The 17,842-nt window shown below is 45.7% G+C and overlaps 1 protein-coding gene across 1 annotated transcript in view; it reads left to right on the top strand.

Annotated features, from left to right (window-relative positions):
• Nucleotides 1–17,842, top strand: part of DNAH2 (dynein axonemal heavy chain 2) — a 112,169-nt gene that overhangs the window by 43,314 nt on the left and 51,013 nt on the right. The window contains 18 exon segments of the mRNA XM_058283575.2: nucleotides 395–558; nucleotides 1,611–1,772; nucleotides 1,880–1,983; nucleotides 2,963–3,119; nucleotides 3,266–3,348; nucleotides 3,467–3,647; nucleotides 4,043–4,181; nucleotides 5,240–5,457; nucleotides 5,720–5,821; nucleotides 6,176–6,301; nucleotides 6,566–6,676; nucleotides 6,987–7,175; nucleotides 7,618–7,721; nucleotides 7,817–8,006; nucleotides 8,448–8,628; nucleotides 9,571–9,698; nucleotides 10,032–10,184; nucleotides 10,443–10,568. Of these exon segments, the coding sequence (XP_058139558.1) occupies nucleotides 395–558; nucleotides 1,611–1,772; nucleotides 1,880–1,983; nucleotides 2,963–3,119; nucleotides 3,266–3,348; nucleotides 3,467–3,647; nucleotides 4,043–4,181; nucleotides 5,240–5,457; nucleotides 5,720–5,821; nucleotides 6,176–6,301; nucleotides 6,566–6,676; nucleotides 6,987–7,175; nucleotides 7,618–7,721; nucleotides 7,817–8,006; nucleotides 8,448–8,628; nucleotides 9,571–9,698; nucleotides 10,032–10,184; nucleotides 10,443–10,568 (2,618 nt within the window).

Raw genomic sequence — 17,842 nt, 5'->3', positions numbered from 1 at the left:
ACTAACCTCCTCATAAGGACCAAAGGCAGGGTCCTGGGAAGGTGAGAACCGTCTCTGGGGAATGGAAAGAGCAGTGGCACTTGGGGTTCCTGTGAGAAAGTGGGGGATGAGCACCCCGCAGTGGCTGATGTTTGGTTGGAAGGCAGCAGCCTAGCTCGCGGCACTTCCAGATTTCTTGCACTGACTTCCCACGTCCCACCTGTTTCTGATTCTTGAGGGACACTTAGCGCTCTGTCTGGTCGAACCATCATTCTTTCCGTGCATGCCCTCCTCTTCTCCTTCCCTTCCCTTCCCCCTTCCATGTGAGGAGAGAAGTGAGATTTACTTGTAAAGAGGTAGGGGAGCCATTATTGTCCTTTCAGAACACCATGCCCTTGACCTGCCTTCCCCCCAGGCCCCTTCACCAGCAACGTGGGACACGTGGCCGCCCTGGACCAGATCGCACAGATGCGGGCCATGCTGACCACCATGCGGGACGAAGAAAACACGCTCCGCTCCAACCTGGGCCTCTTCAAGATCGAGCAGCCAGTCTCCAAGGACCTCCAGAACCTGGAGAAGGTGGTGTGCTGAGCCAGGCCCCGTAGGGAACCAAGATGGGGGGGGAGGCGATGGGAGAGTCTGGAGGGAGAAACAGCTGGGACCAGGGAGATGGGCACTTGAGGAGGTTTTCTTGGTTTTGATTTTGAGGTACAAGTCACATAATGTAAAATGAACCACTTTAAAGTATACAATTCCAGACCATTTTTATCCAAAAACGTTTTTATCCCCAAAAGGAAATCCCCATACCCATTAGCAGTCACTCTCCTTTCACCCTTCCTCCCACCTCCTGACAACCACGAATCTACTCTCTGTCTCTATGGATTTGCCTTTTCTGGATATTGCATATAAGTGGAATCGTATAATATGTGGCCTTTTGCCTTTTGTGTCTGGCTTCTTTCACTCAGCATACTGTTTCAAGGTTTATCCATGTTGTAGTAGCGTGTACCAGTGCTTCGTTCCTTTCTGTAGCTGAATATCATTCTACTGGATGGCTACACCACAGTTTGTTTATCCATTCAGCCATTGATGGGCACTTGGGTTGTTTCCACTTCAGGAATAATAATGAATAGTGCTATGAACAGTGGTGTACAGGTATCTGTTTGAGTCCCTGTTTTCAGTTCTTTGGGGTATATGGCTAGGGCTGGAATTGCCGGGTCATGTGGTAATTCTATGTTTAAAACTTTCCGAGGAACTGCCGAACTGTTTTCCACAGAGGCTACCGGTTTTTACATTCCCACCAGCAATGCATGAGTTTCCAATTTCTCTACCTCTTCGCTGGCCCTTGTTATGTTCTGGTTCTCTGATTATGGTCATCCTAGTGGGTGTAAAGTGCGACCTCGTTGTTGTGTGTTTGCTTTGCAAAGCCACCGAAGCCTGATGATGTGCTTGTTGCTGGAAGAGCTTTTATGGCAAGGGAGTGGAGAACAGAGATGTGAACTGAGGGGGCAGCGCTACTACCTGGAGGGAAGAGCCTATCAGAACGACAGGTGCAGGGGCCCTGAGCCCCTGTCAGCGAGAAAGGGGGCCAGAGTCACTTTACTTACCTCCGCTTTCTGTTCTCGGTCATACAGGAGCTCGATGCTCTACAGCAAGCCTGGGAGATCACACGGGACTGGGAGGAGAGCTGGAGCCAGTGGAAGACCGGCCGGTTCCTCACCCTGCAGACAGAGGCCATGGAGACCATGGCCCATGGGCTGTTCCGTCGCCTCACGAGACTAGCCAAGGAGTATAAGGTGTGTGGAGGAGAGAGGCAGGGGTCGGCAGAGGACGTGCCTACTGAGGGAGGGGGACTGTGGGGAGAAGACCATCAGGCCTCCCAATGCTCCCCACTGTTGCTCAGGACCGAAACTGGGAAATTATTGAAAACACGCGTTCAAAAATAGAGCAGTTCAAGAGGACCATGCCTCTCATTGCAGACCTGCGCAATCCAGCCCTGAGGGAGAGGTGAGGCTGACCTTCCACTCCTGGGGGGAGCCGCCCTTCTGTACCCCTGGCCTGTGCCATCTCCTGGTTCCTTCAGCTTTCCTCTCTAAAGGGTTCATAGCTCCCTCTTGCCCTCTGCTAACAAATGTGGGGCTCAAAGAAGCCTTCCCTCGGGCCTGCCACCGTCCTGTGGCTGCCCTGTCACCGGTTAGCCTGCCTTCTGGACTCCTTGCTCTTGGGCTCCTTACGTGGAGCCGCCCTCTGTCTCATCGTACTTTCTGTTGTCTAAGAGGGCTAAGCTTTATGTCTTTTGTCATGCAAGGGTTTTTATTTCCATGCAGTCAAAAGTCTAACTTTCTTCCTTCATGGTTTTTGCTTTTGTGCCTTGTTTAAGAAGACCATCCCTATCCCAAAGTTGTGAATATTTTCTCTCAATACTTTCTTCTCATGCTTTATCATTTTGTTTTTTCAGGTTTAACTCTTTTAATGCACCTGGAATTTATTATAGGATAGAGGAGGCATTTCAAGCCACTGGGGTCAGCCAAAGAGAATAAACCATTGTCTAAGTAGTGTTTTAAGAGTCAACTCGCCCTTTAGGAGGAAATAAGTTAATTTCTTTTGCATTACCTCTAGTATAATGTTTTGGGGAATGCTTCTAGTGTTTCACCATTAAATGAACTTAACCACTTTATTCGCTTAAGTTATTTGACCTCTCAGAGCCTCAGTTTCCTCATCTGTAAATCAGATAATTCCTAACCTAGAGAGTGGTAAGAATTATATGAGATGTTTCAGGCAAAGCACTTAGCCCAGCTCATGATCTATATAGGAAACCTGAGATGGCCTCTTAGAGCCTATTTAGCAATTATCTGCTGAGTCATGCCTTAATAAATACCCAGAACCATGCTATACCACTGGGAGGAAGTACACGAGGTGATATGGATGCTTCCCAGGAGGTCCTGGTATCCAGCCTTCTGATCAGTTCTTCTGGCCCTGTCTGCAGGCACTGGGATCAGGTCAGAGAAGAGATCCAACGTGAGTTTGACCAGAAATCTGATAGCTTCACCTTGGAGCAGATTGTGGAGCTTGGGATGGATCAGCATGTGGAGAAAATTGGAGAGATCTCTGCTTCGGCCACCAAAGAGCTGGCTATAGAGTTGGTATGACAGAATCCTCTTCCATCCTTTCCCATTTCCTGATTTTCCTAGAGGCTTCCAGCCCTTTATCATCTGATGGCCCCTCCCAGCTCCTCTCCCCCTGGGGAACCAAATACCTGATTGCTCTGCCCACCGATTTCTCTACACAGTCAATACAAAACATTGCCAAGACCTGGGAGATGACTCAGCTAGACATAGTAGCCTACAAGGATAAAGGCCATCACAGACTCAGGTAGAGAGGAGTTCGGGGCTCTAGGAGAGGGAGGGATGTGTGATCTGGAGACTGCAGGGTGGGAAACCAATGTGTGACAGATGGGGTTGGACTATGATTTTGCCCCCACCTGCCCCAGAGGTACAGAAGAAGTATTCCAGGCACTGGAGGATAACCAGGTGGCTCTGTCTACCATGAAGGCATCTCGCTTTGTCAAGGCCTTTGAGAAGGATGTGGATCACTGGGAACGCTGCCTCTCCCTCATTTTGGAGGTTATTGAGACCGTGCTCATGGTACAGCGTCAGTGGATGTACCTGGAGGTCAGGATTCAGTACCTGAGCTCCTCCAATGTCCTGTTTCCATTCCCTTGTTTGCTTAGGACCCAGATATGTGCCCCTGTTATCAACTTCCTTTTCGCACCTCTAAATTCACTCTTCTAGGATCCAGGCATCTGACTCTTAGTTTTTAATTCTCATCTTAAATTTCCTCCCTGGCAAGCCTTTGTTTTCTTCCAAGATCCTCATTCCATTCTTTTCTCTTGGACTCAGGTAGCTTCCCAATCCCAACTTGCCTTCTAGAACATGGGCATCTTGCCTTCTGAGTTCTAATGCTCTTTATCTCCTGGTCACCTGTCATCCCTGGCCTGGGAGAAGGGAGAAGAGGGTGGAGTGTGTGTGTGCAAAGCAGCCTCTCACCCCACTTCTTGGTTCCTCAGAATATTTTCCTAGGAGAGGACATCCGCATGCAGCTGCCCAATGAATCTGCCTTATTTGACCAGGTCAACTCCAACTGGAAATCCATCATGGACCGGATGAGCAAGGACAACAATGCTCTCCGGAGTACCCACCATCCAGGTCTGGGCCCCCTGGTCTCTTGCCCTGATGTAGCCTCAGTTGGGACTACATATAGGCAAAGTCATGGCCATGTGCTTCATTTGTTGCAAGCTTGGCTGTTGTCCCTGGTTATCATAGCACCTCCCATCACCACTGCCATTTCTAAGTTTTAAATAGTAATACAGTAAATTAAATTCAACAGATATTTGAGTGGAGTATAATATAGCAGTTAAGAACATGTCAAATACACAAAATAAATCCATCGCATCCACTGCTACTGAGTCTTCCTGTGATCTCCATGGGGCACTCAGGTGGCCACTCAAAGGACTGCAGACTGCACTAGAAGGAATGAGGGTCATCTCAGAGTTTAGACTCAAAGACACCCATACTTTCTACAGGAAGCTAGAAACTAGGAAGATGAGGGAATAAGCCAAAACTTGAGGTATGGTCGTGTAGTCCGGGAGGGAACTAAGATTCCTGAGAACCTACAAATATGATAAATTTTGTTTAATACTGTGGATTGTTCTTTGAGGTGGATTTTATTAGCATTTTACAGGCAAAGAGAAACCAACAAGGTCAGTCGACAGTCTAGTAAGTAAATGAACTGCTGTTTGAATGGCTCCTGGTCTAGTGTTCTTTTTGCTATGTCACAAGGGACACTGGCAACCCTGGTTGTTGAGGATCTCTTTCATGTTTGAATGTGTTATGTATTTAACCCAATATTTGGATTGTGTAAGTATAGAACAATCTCTAATTTTCAGAAGCTCTTGGGACAACCATCAGAGCACTAAATTCTTTGGTGAAATGACAATATTGTTCCAAAGACTGATGGGAGACATAGTTATATTAACGAAGTTATATATATGTATAGTATATGATAATGTATAATTAGCAGTGAATTAATGAAGAGAAAGTGATAAGCATGATGTAGGTATTGTGGACACTTCTCTGCTTCCCTTATGGCAATCTGTACTCCAACATTCCAAGAGCTGGTAAAGTAGATAGAGTTAGGAACTACGCATCTACTCAGGGCAAAGGGCAAAGGGCTATCAAATGCCATTCATTGCTCCTCTTCCCAGGCCTCCTGGACAAACTGATAGAAATGAACACAATCCTGGAAGATATTCAGAAGTCTCTGGACATGTATTTAGAGACCAAGCGCCATATTTTCCCCCGCTTCTACTTCTTGTCTAATGATGATCTCCTGGAGATCCTGGGCCAGTCCCGCAACCCAGAGGCTGTGCAGCCACACCTCAAAAAATGCTTTGACAACATCAAATTGCTGCGAATCCAGAAGGTCAATAGAGGTGGCCATGATGGGATGGAGGGCAGGGAAGGAATGATGATGTCGAGGTATTCAAGGGGAACAGGCCCTCCCCACAGGAGGGGAATTTAATGAATGCTTCTGGATTATTGTGGCATAGGACATTTTAGAGTCGGTCACATTGAAGAGAGGGGAGAGGAACAGAAATTACCCTCAGAAGGCCAAAATGCCCTTTAGGGTAGGCGGACATCAAGAGCGGGAAGGTCAGACCATTAATGGCTTCTCTGTTGTACAGGTTGGGGGGCCCAGCAGCAAATGGGAAGCTGTGGGAATGTTCTCAGGTGACGGCGAGTACATTGATTTCCTCCACTCAGTGCTTTTGGAAGGACCTGTTGAGGTGAGTTGTGGTTGAGGGCTAAGAACCAAGAGGATTCTCCTTCCTATTAGAAAGTTTACTTGGCTCTATAAGGTGAGAACACCCCTGTGAAGGGATGTCACGAGACATTTCCCCTCCCACATGCCATTCCTGAAAACTATAACTTCTGCCTTAAACCTAAGTTTCCTTCTGAAAATCAGTCAATCTGCCTCCTATCCACCATGCCTCTCAGGGACTCAAGCCAGCTGCTGCCCAGTACCTGCTTTTCTCTTGGGTCCAAAACATTGGTGTCCTTTTTCCCTAAGTACCATTCATCTTGGGATTCCTGTCTCTGGGCTTGAGGCCGAAGTATCCTGTTCCCTTGCCTTCCCCCAGTCCTGGCTTGGTGATGTGGAAAAGACCATGAGAGTCACTCTGCGGGACCTTCTCCGCAACTGCCGCCTGGCCCTCAAGAAGTTTCTCAACAAGAGGGACAAATGGGTGAAGGAGTGGGCTGGCCAGGTGAGCTGGGACCAATAGGAGTGGGGAACAGGAAAGATAGAGCTGAAGGGGGAGCAGCAAATATGAAGACAGAACCTCAGGTTTCACGACATGCAGGCTTCTTGCTCTACCCCCATTCTGGGCTTTGGCCTTGGTACCCTGTGTTCTGGACCCTCAGCTCCTGAGCTTGGCATAGCACCTTGTCCTGGGAGAGACTGGGATTTGGGAGCTGGGCTATGTGGGTGGTCAAGGGATACGGCCTCTTCACCACTTTTTATGCCTCAGGTGGTGATCACTGCCAGTCAGATTCAATGGACGGCTGATGTCATCAAGTGCCTGCAGACAGCTAAGGAACGGGGAGACAAGAAAATCCTCAAAGTCATGAAGAAGAAGCAGGTGGGGAAGCCCACCAGTATGGGATAGCTGGAAGTTGGATTTGAAGGGAGGAAGGTGATAAGCTGGAGTCAGAATTAGAGATGAGTTGATGGAAAGGGTCAGAACAAGGGCACTTGATGATAGAAGTCTAGTAAGGAGAGTTTGCAGTGGATTAGAAATATGTTTTCCAGTGTCGACCCTAGATGTTGGGAGTTAAAATGGGTTTGGGTTTAGCATTGGGATTGAAAGTGGTGTTAGGTTGGGATGAGGCATGATTAGGCTTTGGATGTGTGGCTCCATCCGTTTTCTTCCCTTCTGCCTCATTCCATAGGTGTCAATACTGAATAAGTATTCAGAAGCCATCAGGGGCAACTTGACCAAGATCTTGCGGCTTAAAATTGTGGCTCTGGTGACCATAGAAATTCATGCCCGGGACGTGTTGGAGAAGCTTTATAAGAGTGGCCTCATGGATGTCAATTCCTTTGACTGGCTCAGTCAACTTCGGTTCTACTGGGAGAAGGTGAAGATGGGCCACCTCTCTGCCCTACCTCTATCCTGATGCTTGAATTAAATTCATGTTCTCTAAATAAATAAAATTATATCCTAACCCAATCTTTAGTCCTATCACTGTACCCTAATCCAGCTCTTAACTCTTTCTCAAATCTCCTAACTCAGAAATGGCAAATAATTTTCCCAATCTGCTCACTGTGGGTGCCACTGACCCATGATCGGGACTCAGGAGGATGTCAGGCAGCTGCTGCCAGTGGGTCGGAGTTGATGTGTGCTGTGGAGCCCAATTTCCATCTCTGCCCTAAATGATTCCTTCCTTCCGTCTCTAAACGTGAACCCCTAATTTTGTAATGGTAACCTCCCTGCCTTCTCCAAGCCTTACTCTGCCATTTCCTCAGCCTTTCACTCTTCTGCTCTGCCTCCCCCTCTCTTACCCTGCCCTGTTTCCCCAGGATCTTGATGACTGTGTGATCCGCCAGACCAACACACAATTCCAGTATAGTTATGAGTACTTGGGCAATTCTGGCCGGCTTGTCATCACCCCCCTGACGGACAGGTTTGCCTGGGATGAGCAAGGTGGTTGGGGCGGGTGTGTCGAATGCTGACAGAGGCTTCTGAGAGTCTGACTCAAGGCCTGCCTGCCATTCACAGGTGTTACATGACACTGACTACAGCACTGCATCTGCATCGAGGGGGCTCCCCCAAAGGTCCAGCAGGCACAGGAAAGACCGAGACTGTCAAGGACCTGGGCAAGGCCCTCGGAATATATGTCATTGTGGTCAACTGCTCCGAGGGCCTGGACTATAAGTCCATGGGCAGGATGTACTCGGGCCTGGCCCAGGTCAGTATCCTGTCACCCTGCCCCAGAAGGTCCTAAATATCTTCTAGTGCCAGAAAATCAATGGAAACTCAAATCTGATTCAGTGCTTTGTAGCTTACAACATCATTTCATTGCCTCAGTTAATTCTTCCAACTGGGGAAGTCCCTTCACTTCCCTACCCTTCGCTTTGCTTATTGCAAAGCCAGATTATGTAAGGATTAAATAAGATAATGCATGCCAACTGTCTGGCACATAGTAGACACTCCATGACATCAGTCCCCTGCCCCAGTCTCTTTCCAAACCCGGACCTTTCCTATGGAAATCTCTGGCCAGAAATGACAGGAGTGCTACTCTGGTGCCCCACCCTGTTTTGGAGGCTGCCTCACCTAATCAAACTGTCCGGTTTCTCCCCATCTTGGGGCACCTCTCCTGCTCCCCGTAACTCCACCTCCCACCCCACAGACCGGAGCCTGGGGCTGCTTCGACGAGTTTAACCGCATCAACATCGAGGTGCTGTCAGTCGTGGCCCAGCAGATCCTGTCCATCCTCTCTGCCCTGGCTGCCAGCCTCACCCGTTTCCATTTTGAGGGCTTTGAAATAAATCTCTCATGGTCCTGTGGGATCTTCATTACCATGAATCCTGGTAAGGCTCAGGGAGTAGCTGAGGCTCCTGGGGGAGAATTGGGTGTCCAGGGCAAATGGGAGTGTATCCTCCCCTTTCTACTTCCATGCTAACCTATTTAGCCAGCTGGAAGCCAGCTAAGGCCAACAAAGGGTGAGAGAAGGACACCCATACAGCTTTCTGGGAGAAGAAGGGGAAATGTTACTGTTCCGTCTCAGTAATGATGAAGGGATAAATAACTGCTTATGTGTATACATGTAGCCCCAGGCCTCCTCCCATGTGCTACCTCCCAGAGTTGTGGTCCATCAGCCATCCCCCTACAGAATGGGAGAATCTCCCCAAAGTGCAAGGCCTGCAGTTTCCTTAGCACAGGGGTTCTTCACCTTTTTTGTTCCATGGACCCTTTTGCCATCAGCTGAAAACCATGGACCCCTTACTAAGTCCACACTGTACTGTGTATTATTTAATAAATATATCACACCCGCACCAACATGTCCCCACAAAAATGTTTTTTGAATTTTCATTTCAAGCTCACGGACCCGTGGTTAAGACCCCTGCTTGAGGAGCAGCTTTGGGGGGAGGGTCCAGGAGGGAACAGGCATAGGAAAGGGCTTAGGTTCTGAAAAAATCAGAGACGCCGCTTTTAGGACTGATGTGGAGCTATACCTAGAACCTGGAGAGATGGGAAGCTGGATGCTCTGCAGTTTGAGTGGGAATCAGAGCCCTGCAGAAAGTTAGGGAAGGGTCAGAGACAGGAAAAAAGACCAAAGTGGGATGAGGGGAACCAGGACTGAGAGGAGAAAGGAAGCAGTCTTGGAGTTGGAGTTGGAGAGAAATCTGAGGCTTGGATTTAAGAATAGAGCTGGGATTGGGGAAAATGGGATTGACTGGGAAGTAGATCTTTGGGAGGCAAGTCAAAATGAGAAAATATATGGATTCTGAACAAACGACACTGTTTTCCAGGCTATGCTGGTCGCACAGAGCTTCCTGATAATCTCAAATCCATGTTTCGTCCAATTGCCATGGTGGTGCCTGATTCTACCCTCATAGCAGAAATCATTCTCTTTGGGGAGGGCTTTGGCAACTGCAAGGTATTCCTGTGTTCTCTTCTCTCCAATTATTTTATTTCCCCTTCCATTATTATTCCTTGGACAGAGGAACCCCCTGAAGATGTCTCAATCAGCTTATCCTAAAGGAACATAGACTACTGTCAGTAGGGTGTGGAGATAGGAATTCAGAGGAGGAGGGTTTCCTCTCTAATGATGTCACTGATCAGTCATGGCACTGTTCACAAGATGACCTCTTTAGGGTTGTTCACAAAGCACCTCCCAGCTGCTTCTAGTCCCAGGACTTACCTTCCTGTATCTGGTACAGTCCCTAGGTGGCTCTCCACAAATCCTCCTCTGTTTTGTTTGGCTTTCCAGGTTCTGGCCAAGAAAGTGTACACGCTTTACTCACTGGCAGTGCAGCAGCTCTCCAGGCAGGACCATTACGACTTTGGCCTCCGAGCCCTCACCTCCCTTCTGCGCTATGCTGGCAAGAAGCGCCGCCTACAGCCGGATCTGTCTGATGAAGAGGTGGATCAAGGACCCAGTCCTTGGACCCTAACTTCTGTCACTAGTCCTGTGGGCCTTCACCACACTTTTTCATATCCTTTCTTGCCCCAGGTTGGGATTCCCACCTCCCACCCTGTGCCCTGTGTGGCCTTAGCCTTGCCATTATCGTGCTCAAGCCCAGGCCTGGGGAGTCCACTGCTCTCAGCTCCTGCCCCTAAACTCTTTTGCAGAGGAAAGGCCTGGCTTCTCAGGGCTGAGCCTCTGTCTTTTCCTGTCTAGGTCCTGCTGCTTTCAATGAGAGATATGAATATTGCCAAGCTAACTTCAGTCGACGTGCCTCTGTTCAACGCCATTGTGCAAGATCTCTTCCCCAGCATCGAGCTGCCTGTCATTGACTATGGCAAGGTATCTGTTACTCCGTGCTCTCCCTGAACTCCTGTGAACGTGGCTCTGGGAACTGGAAATGTGGCTTCCAGGCCCGTTCTGCCACTCATTAGCTGTGATTTTGAGCAAAACAGTTAACTTCTCTTCAGGTTTCTTTATCTATAAAATAATATAGACCTAGTCAAGCATTCTACTCTCTGACCACAACTCCCTCCCTGCTCAAGTACTTCCACTCAATGGCTTCATTGGGACTTCTACTCCATTGGCATTTCTACCTTCCCTATACCCATTAACCCCTCTCTTGCCTCTATTCAGGGAGTTCTGAGGAAAGATCAACTTCTAGAAGCTGATGATGTTATTCTATGTTAATGTGAGAGAAATGGAATGGAAGGCAGGAAAAGAAGATATTAGAAAGTATAGAAACTTTCTTCTCTGGCAGTATGGGAGTCCAGATACCCTGAATGATCCTATCAATTGAAACCACTAAAATGCTGCATAAAAATATAAAAGCATATATTTTAAAATGCATTACTAAGGTGGAAAAAAAGAAAGAATTTGGGGAAGGCAGTAACAGCAGGAATTCTGGGGGGTAAGTCAGTTCCAAAGCTGACTTTTTCCCTGAAGATTTTTGTTGAACTGAAGGCACTGGGATAGGAGATAGAGCCTAGGGGAAGGCCAAGTTTGGGGTTATATTAGTCAGCCAGAGGGGTGCTGATGCAAAGTATTAGGGTTATAAAAGGAATTTATTTGGGGTAGAAGCTTATAGTTACCAGGCTGTAAAGTGTAAGTAACTTACCTCACTAAAGTCTGTTGCCACATTTTGGAGCAAGATGGCTGCCGATGTCCGCAAAGGTTCAGCCTCCCTCTTCTACTTAAGGCTCCATGGTCTGAGCTTCTTCCAATATCAGTTGTAGTTTGGGATAAGTCTTGTTTCTTTCCTGGGTCTTGTTACTCTCCAGGCTCAGCTACTGTGTATTCTCCACAAGGTCAGCTGTAGACTCTCAGGGTCTCTTTCTTCCTGGGGCCTCTGCCATGTCTATGGAGTCATCTCTATTCCTCTGTGTTCTTCTCCTGTATTTTTACTTCCTGGGGCTCCAGCATCCAAAACTCCAACTACCTCATCTGCCGTGTAGTTTTCTCTGTGAGTCCCCACCCCCTTGTCCTACTGTCATGGCCCAATCAAAGCCTTAATCATAATTTAATCAAGTAAAAGCGAAACCTCTGAATCCAATACAATCTAATATGCCCAGTGGAACAGACCAGTTTACAAACATAATCCAATATCTATTTTTGGAATTCAAATATAATGCCAAACTGCTACCGGAGTATAACAGGAAACCCCTGCATAAACCCCAGTCTGCAAGGGAAAGTACCCTCAGTAAAGGGGAAAATGAGAAACCCATCATTTGCAAGGATACATACAGTAAAGGAACTTGTCTTGATCTTTGACGATGAGAGGAGGGGATAAAATCTCCTTTGAAGTTTTCTAATCACAAACCAGCCCTTACATAATTTATGGTCATAATTTATTCTACTGTATAATCGAAAAAGAAAATCGCAAGCTTAGAAATTAATTTTATTTTTTTTATTTTTTATTTTTTTTAATATTTATTTTTATTTATTTAATTCCCCTCCCCTCCCCCGGTTGTCTGTTCTCTGTGTCCATTTGCTGGATCTTGTTTCTTTGTCCGCTTCTGTTGTGTCAGCCGCACGGGAAGTGTGGGCGGCGCCATTCCTGGGCAGGCTGCACTTTCTTTTGCGCTGGGCGGCTCTCCTTACGGGGCGCACTCCTTGCGCATGGGGCTCCGCTACACAGGGGACACCCCTGCGTGGCACGGCACTCCTTGCGCGCATCAGCACTGCGCATGGGCCAGCTCCACACGGGTCAAGGAGGCCCGGGGCTTGAACCGCGGACCTCCCATGTGGTAGACCGACGCCCTAACCACTGGGTCAAAGTCGGTTTCCCGTAGAAATTAATTTTAAATCGTTACAGGCTGTTAGCATGCTTCTTCCCCTAGGTGACCAGAAGAAACAAATACAAATTATTTCTGGAGGAATAAACTTCAACTTAAGCCTCAAAGAATTTCTTTTTTAAAATTTTTAACATTTATTTATTTTTAAAAGATTTATTTGTTTATTTCCCCCCTTCCCCTCCTCCCACCCTGCTGTTTTTGCTGTCTGTGTTGTCTCCTCTTCTCATTTTCTCTCCTATAGGATTCACCAGGATTCTATCCTGGAGACCTCTGATGGAGAGAGAGGTTCCCTGTCAATTGTGCCACCTCAGTTCCCTGTTTCTGCTGCACGTAACTTGATTCTCCCCTTGTCTCTCTTTTTGATGGATCATCATCTTGCTGTATGACTCACTTGTGTGGGGCACTTTCTAACCACTCGGGCACTTGTGCAGGCACTGGCTTGCTGTGAGGGCATGCTTTCTCTTCTTCTTTTTCACCAGGAGGCCCCAGGGATCAAACCCAGATCCTCCCATATGGTAGGCAGAAACACTATCACTTGAGCCACATCCGCTTCCCTCAAAGAATTTCTAAAGTCCAAGGAAAATGAGCAGCTCTTGGTCAAAAATCACAAAGCACTCAAGGAAACAGGATACTGTAAATGGAAGCCAGAAGAACAACAGACAATAGAATCAATGCCACTAAGACTTCAGAAGTTAAAACTAATAATAGGCACAACTTCTAAAAAATAACTATGTTTAATGTTTGAAGATACAAAAGAGAAAGCTTGAAACTATGAGCCAGGAACAAGAGACTTCTAAACAAAATAAATTTGAAAAAGAACCAATAGAGTTTCTAGAAATGAAACATATTATAACTGAAATTTTAAAAAAAGCAAGTGAAAGAAAGGACTTCCAGGAAAGAATATGAATTAAAAACACACAATTTTTTCCTTTCTAAAAATCCACTACAATTATACTAATGAGATTTGTTTATAAGACATATGTACCTAAAAGGATGGGGAGCAGAAGAGAATATAACAACAAAGGTTTAGATACAGAAAGCAAAGGAATATGTTGTAACTTACAAAAGCTGAGAAGGGGCCAAGTGGGAAAAATTGAGAGGCAATCCTCAAAAGGCTAAGTGTATTAGTCAGCCAAAGGGATGCTGATGCAAAATACCAGAAATTGGTTGTTTTTTATATAGTGTATTTATTTGAGGTAGGAGCTTACAGATACCAGGCCATAAAGCCTAAGTTACTTCCCTCACCGAAGTCTATCTTCACATGTTGGAGCAAGATGGTTGCCGATGGCTATGAGGGTTCAGGCTTCCTGGGTTCCTCCCTTCCACGGTCTTGCTTCTCTCTGAGATCAAGGCTCCTTTCTTCCCAGGGCTTACTTCTACCTGGGCTCAGGATTACTCGCTTCCTGGGGCTGGCTTCTCTTTCTTCTGTGAGCTTACTTCCCAGGGTTCCAGCTTAATGCTTCAATATCAAACTCCAACATCAAAACTCTAACATTAAAAGCCTTCAACTCTGTCCTTTGCCATGCCTTTTATCTGTAAGCCCCCACCCACCAAGGGGTGGGGACTCAACACCCTAATGATGTGGCCCAATCAAAGCCCTAATCATAACTTTTTTTTTTTTTTTTTTTAAAGATTTATTTATTTAACTTCCCCCCTCCCCTGGTTGTCTGTTCTTGGTGTCTGTTTGCTGCGTCTTGTTTCTTTGTCCGCTTCTGTTGTCGTCAGCGGCAGGGGAAGTGTGGGCGGCGCCATTCCTGGGCAGGCTGCTCTTTCTTTTCACGCTGGGCGGCTTTCCTCACGGGCGCACTCCTTGCGCGTGGGGCTCCCCCACGCGGGGGACACCCTTGCGTGGCAGGGCACTCCTTGCGCGCATCAGCACTGCGCATGGCCAGCTCCACACAGTCAAGGAGGCCCGGGGTTTGAACCGCGGACCTCCCATATGGTAGACGGACGCCCCAACCACTGGGCCAAAGTCCGTTTCCCCCTAATCATAACTTAATCATGCCCAGATATAGACCAGTTTACAAACACAATCCAGTATCTATTTTTGGAATTCATAACCATATCAAACTCCTACACTAAGCATTTGTGGAATTGGGTACCTCTAAGTATGGAGGAGGCTGGAAGAATAAATCAGGTATAGCTAAAATAAGGGATTGGAGGCAGATAGTCTTGGGAACAGTTAGATCCCTTCTGGAGGGTGCTGAATGACTGTCCCTCCCCTACTTTAGCAGAATACTGGAGGATATTGGTCTCTGGTCTGAAGGACACTAAGTCTAGATGAGAGCAGGGGTAAATCCTATTAAAAATGGGAATCAAGTGAATTGTTCACACACTGAATGCCAAGACCCTTAGTCTTCTTCCATCTCTCTACTCCTAGAATGTTGGTAGCCAGACAGGAAGTTTGAAGAGTTATCTCTGGGGATATGATGGAATGATGGGAAACATTGACAATGGAAATTTCCCAGTGAAAGGCTCAGATAAATCATCTGTAGGAACATTCACAATCTACAAGCCCCATCTTCATATTCAGAACTTCCATTCAGCTTTGTTAGTCCTCCACCTTTACATATAAGCCGAAAGCTAAGGTTCACCAGACATCTGAGGAAAGCCTCTAACACAAAAGCCAAAACATAGGGGAAAAAGCAAATTGGAGAAAATAGAGATTTTTTAAAAAACCATCATTAGTATTCTCAGAAATAAAATATTAGATATTGTACCCATTAAATACTAAAGAAATGTTATTTTAAAAAGAGAGAATATTCTAGAGAATAGAGCGGACAAAGGAGGAAAAAGATCAGATTGAAAAGCCAATACAGACAACTTCCAAATAATGGAAGTTCCCAAAAGTAAGATCAGAGAAAATGGAGGGGGCAGGAATCAATAATTAAATAATTTAAGAAGAATCCCCAGAACTGAAAGATATAAATTTCCAAAATGAAACACATGTCACAGCGGATGAAATAAATCCTTGCCATAGACAACCATTGTGAAATTTCAAAACACTAAGAAGGGAAGATTTAACAAGCTTCCCAAGTGGGGAGGGAGGAAGGTAACATGCAAGAGACTGAGAATCTGAATGTTGGACTTCTCAAAAGTAATACTGAATCTATAAAAAATGGAACAGCCTTCAAAAATCGGAAAGAAAATAATTTCCTACATTGAATTCTATACCTAGCTAACCTGTTGTTTAAAAACCATAACAGTGACATTTTCAGACAGGGGGGCTCTTAAAAACAAAACAAAACTCACCAATGTATCCTTTCTCAGTAAGCTACTAGCAGATGTATTTTACCAAAATGCAGAAGCATATAAAGAAAGAGGAAAATAAAGAACACAGGAAACAAGATTCATTGAAAGGAATAAGTCAAAGTAATTCTTGGGACAATGGTGAATGGAGATGATAGGGTGACATGTCCTGGCCAAAGCAGAAAAACCAATTCAGATTGGAACAAAGCTGAAGGTTTCAGGAGGACTTTAAGAAGAAATTAATAGCTGATATGAATAAATATTTTGAGAGACTTAACTGGCAGGGTTTGGAGTTGAGTTAGAGATAAGTATATTAAAAACTGTGGGGGAGCACATGTAGCTCAAGTGGTTGAGCTCCTGCTTCCCATGTATGAGGTCCTGGGCTCAATTCCTGGTACTTCCTAAAAAAACAAACAAAACAAGAAAACCAACTCTCATTGAGGAGTGGATGTAGCTCAGTGGCTGAGTGCCTGCTTCCCATGTAGGAGGTCCTGGGTTCAATCCCTGGTACCTCCTAAAAAAATAAAACAAAGCAAAAAGCTATGCAAATGAAACCACAGCAACTATTGACCCTTAGGAAAATCAAACAAGCTGTGCAGAACAGGATAGTAATCATAGCATACATTGAATAGTATACATTGTTATGATACTACTAAATACTGTTTATAAGGGGAAAACCTAAAAGAAAATTGACCAAACTAAATGGAGAAAGAGAAAAATCCACAATTCTAGTGGGGGATTTTGACATTTTTCTCAGGAACTGATAAAGCAAGCAGATAAAAAAAAAATCTTTAAAGATATAATCTGAATGTTTTTGACAGATTGGACCTGACAACATAGAGAACACTGCATTCAACACTTGCAGATATACATTCTTTTCAAGTGTGCATGGACTGTTTACCAAAATTGATCATTTGCCAGGTTATTAAGTATTTTAAGTCTCATGAATTTCAGATGATTGAAATTGTACAGAGGATGATCTCTGACCACAGTAGAATTAAATGAGAAATCAGTAACAAAATATAATTTGAAAAAGCCCGAATATTTGGAAAGTAGGCAGTACAATTCTGAATAACTCATGGGCTACAGAAAAAATTACAGGGAAGTGGATGTGGCTCAAGGAATAGGGCTTCCACCTACCATATGGGAGGACCTGGGTTTGAGGACCTGGGTTCAATCCCTGGGGTCTCCTGGTGAAAAAGAAGAAGAGAAAGCATGTCGGCACGGTGAGCCAATGCCCGCGTGGTGAGCTGAGTGCCCATGTGGCGAGAGTGCTCACATGGTGAGCCAGTGCCTGCACAATTGAGTCACGCAGCAGGATGATGACACAACAAAAGAGATGAAGGGGAGAGTTAAGGTGAAGCACAGCTAGAAACCAGGGACAGAGGTGGCACAGCTAACACGGAAACTCTCTCCACATCAGGGGTCTCCAGGACCGAATCCTGGTGAATTCTAGAGGAGAAAAAATGAGAAGAGAAGACCAAAAAGAGAAACAGATACAGAAGATCACACTGCAAAGGGATACAGACAGCAAAAACAGTGTGTGTGGGGGGGCAATTAAATAAACAAATAAATAGATAAATCTTTAAAAAAAAAGAAGAAGAAATTACAGACTATTTTAAACTGAATGAAATAGAAAATGGGACAAAAGAAACTTGTGGCATGTCACTAAACATGCACACACACAGACATGTCAATAAAAGAACTCTCAGATAGCAGGAAGTAGTATTGGTGAGGCCTGTTAGTGGTGTTCAAGTGATGCAAGTAAAGACCTTTCACCTATTTGAAATGATTTGGTTGCACTGACTCTTTAAAACTGGTAATATTCTGGGACTGGTCCATACAGGTCATGGTTCTATAAGCATTACTATTTTTTTTTCTTTTTTTGGAGGTACCGGGGACTGAACGTGGGGCCTCGTACATGCAAAGCAGGCACTCAACCACTGAGCTACACCTGCTCCCCAGTATTACTTTTTTATTTTAAAAAATTTTTGTGTCCTCCCCCACTCTGATGCCTCCCTCATCTGTTTATTCATTGTTTTGCTCATTGTCTGCTTGTTGGTTTTCTTTTTC

This window comes from Dasypus novemcinctus, chromosome 21, assembly GCF_030445035.2.
Source record: "Dasypus novemcinctus isolate mDasNov1 chromosome 21, mDasNov1.1.hap2, whole genome shotgun sequence".
In the NCBI taxonomy this organism is placed as follows: domain Eukaryota; kingdom Metazoa; phylum Chordata; class Mammalia; order Cingulata; family Dasypodidae; genus Dasypus; species Dasypus novemcinctus.
The sequence above is the reverse complement of the archived record's forward strand: the minus strand, read 5'-3'. Positions and strand labels throughout refer to the sequence as shown.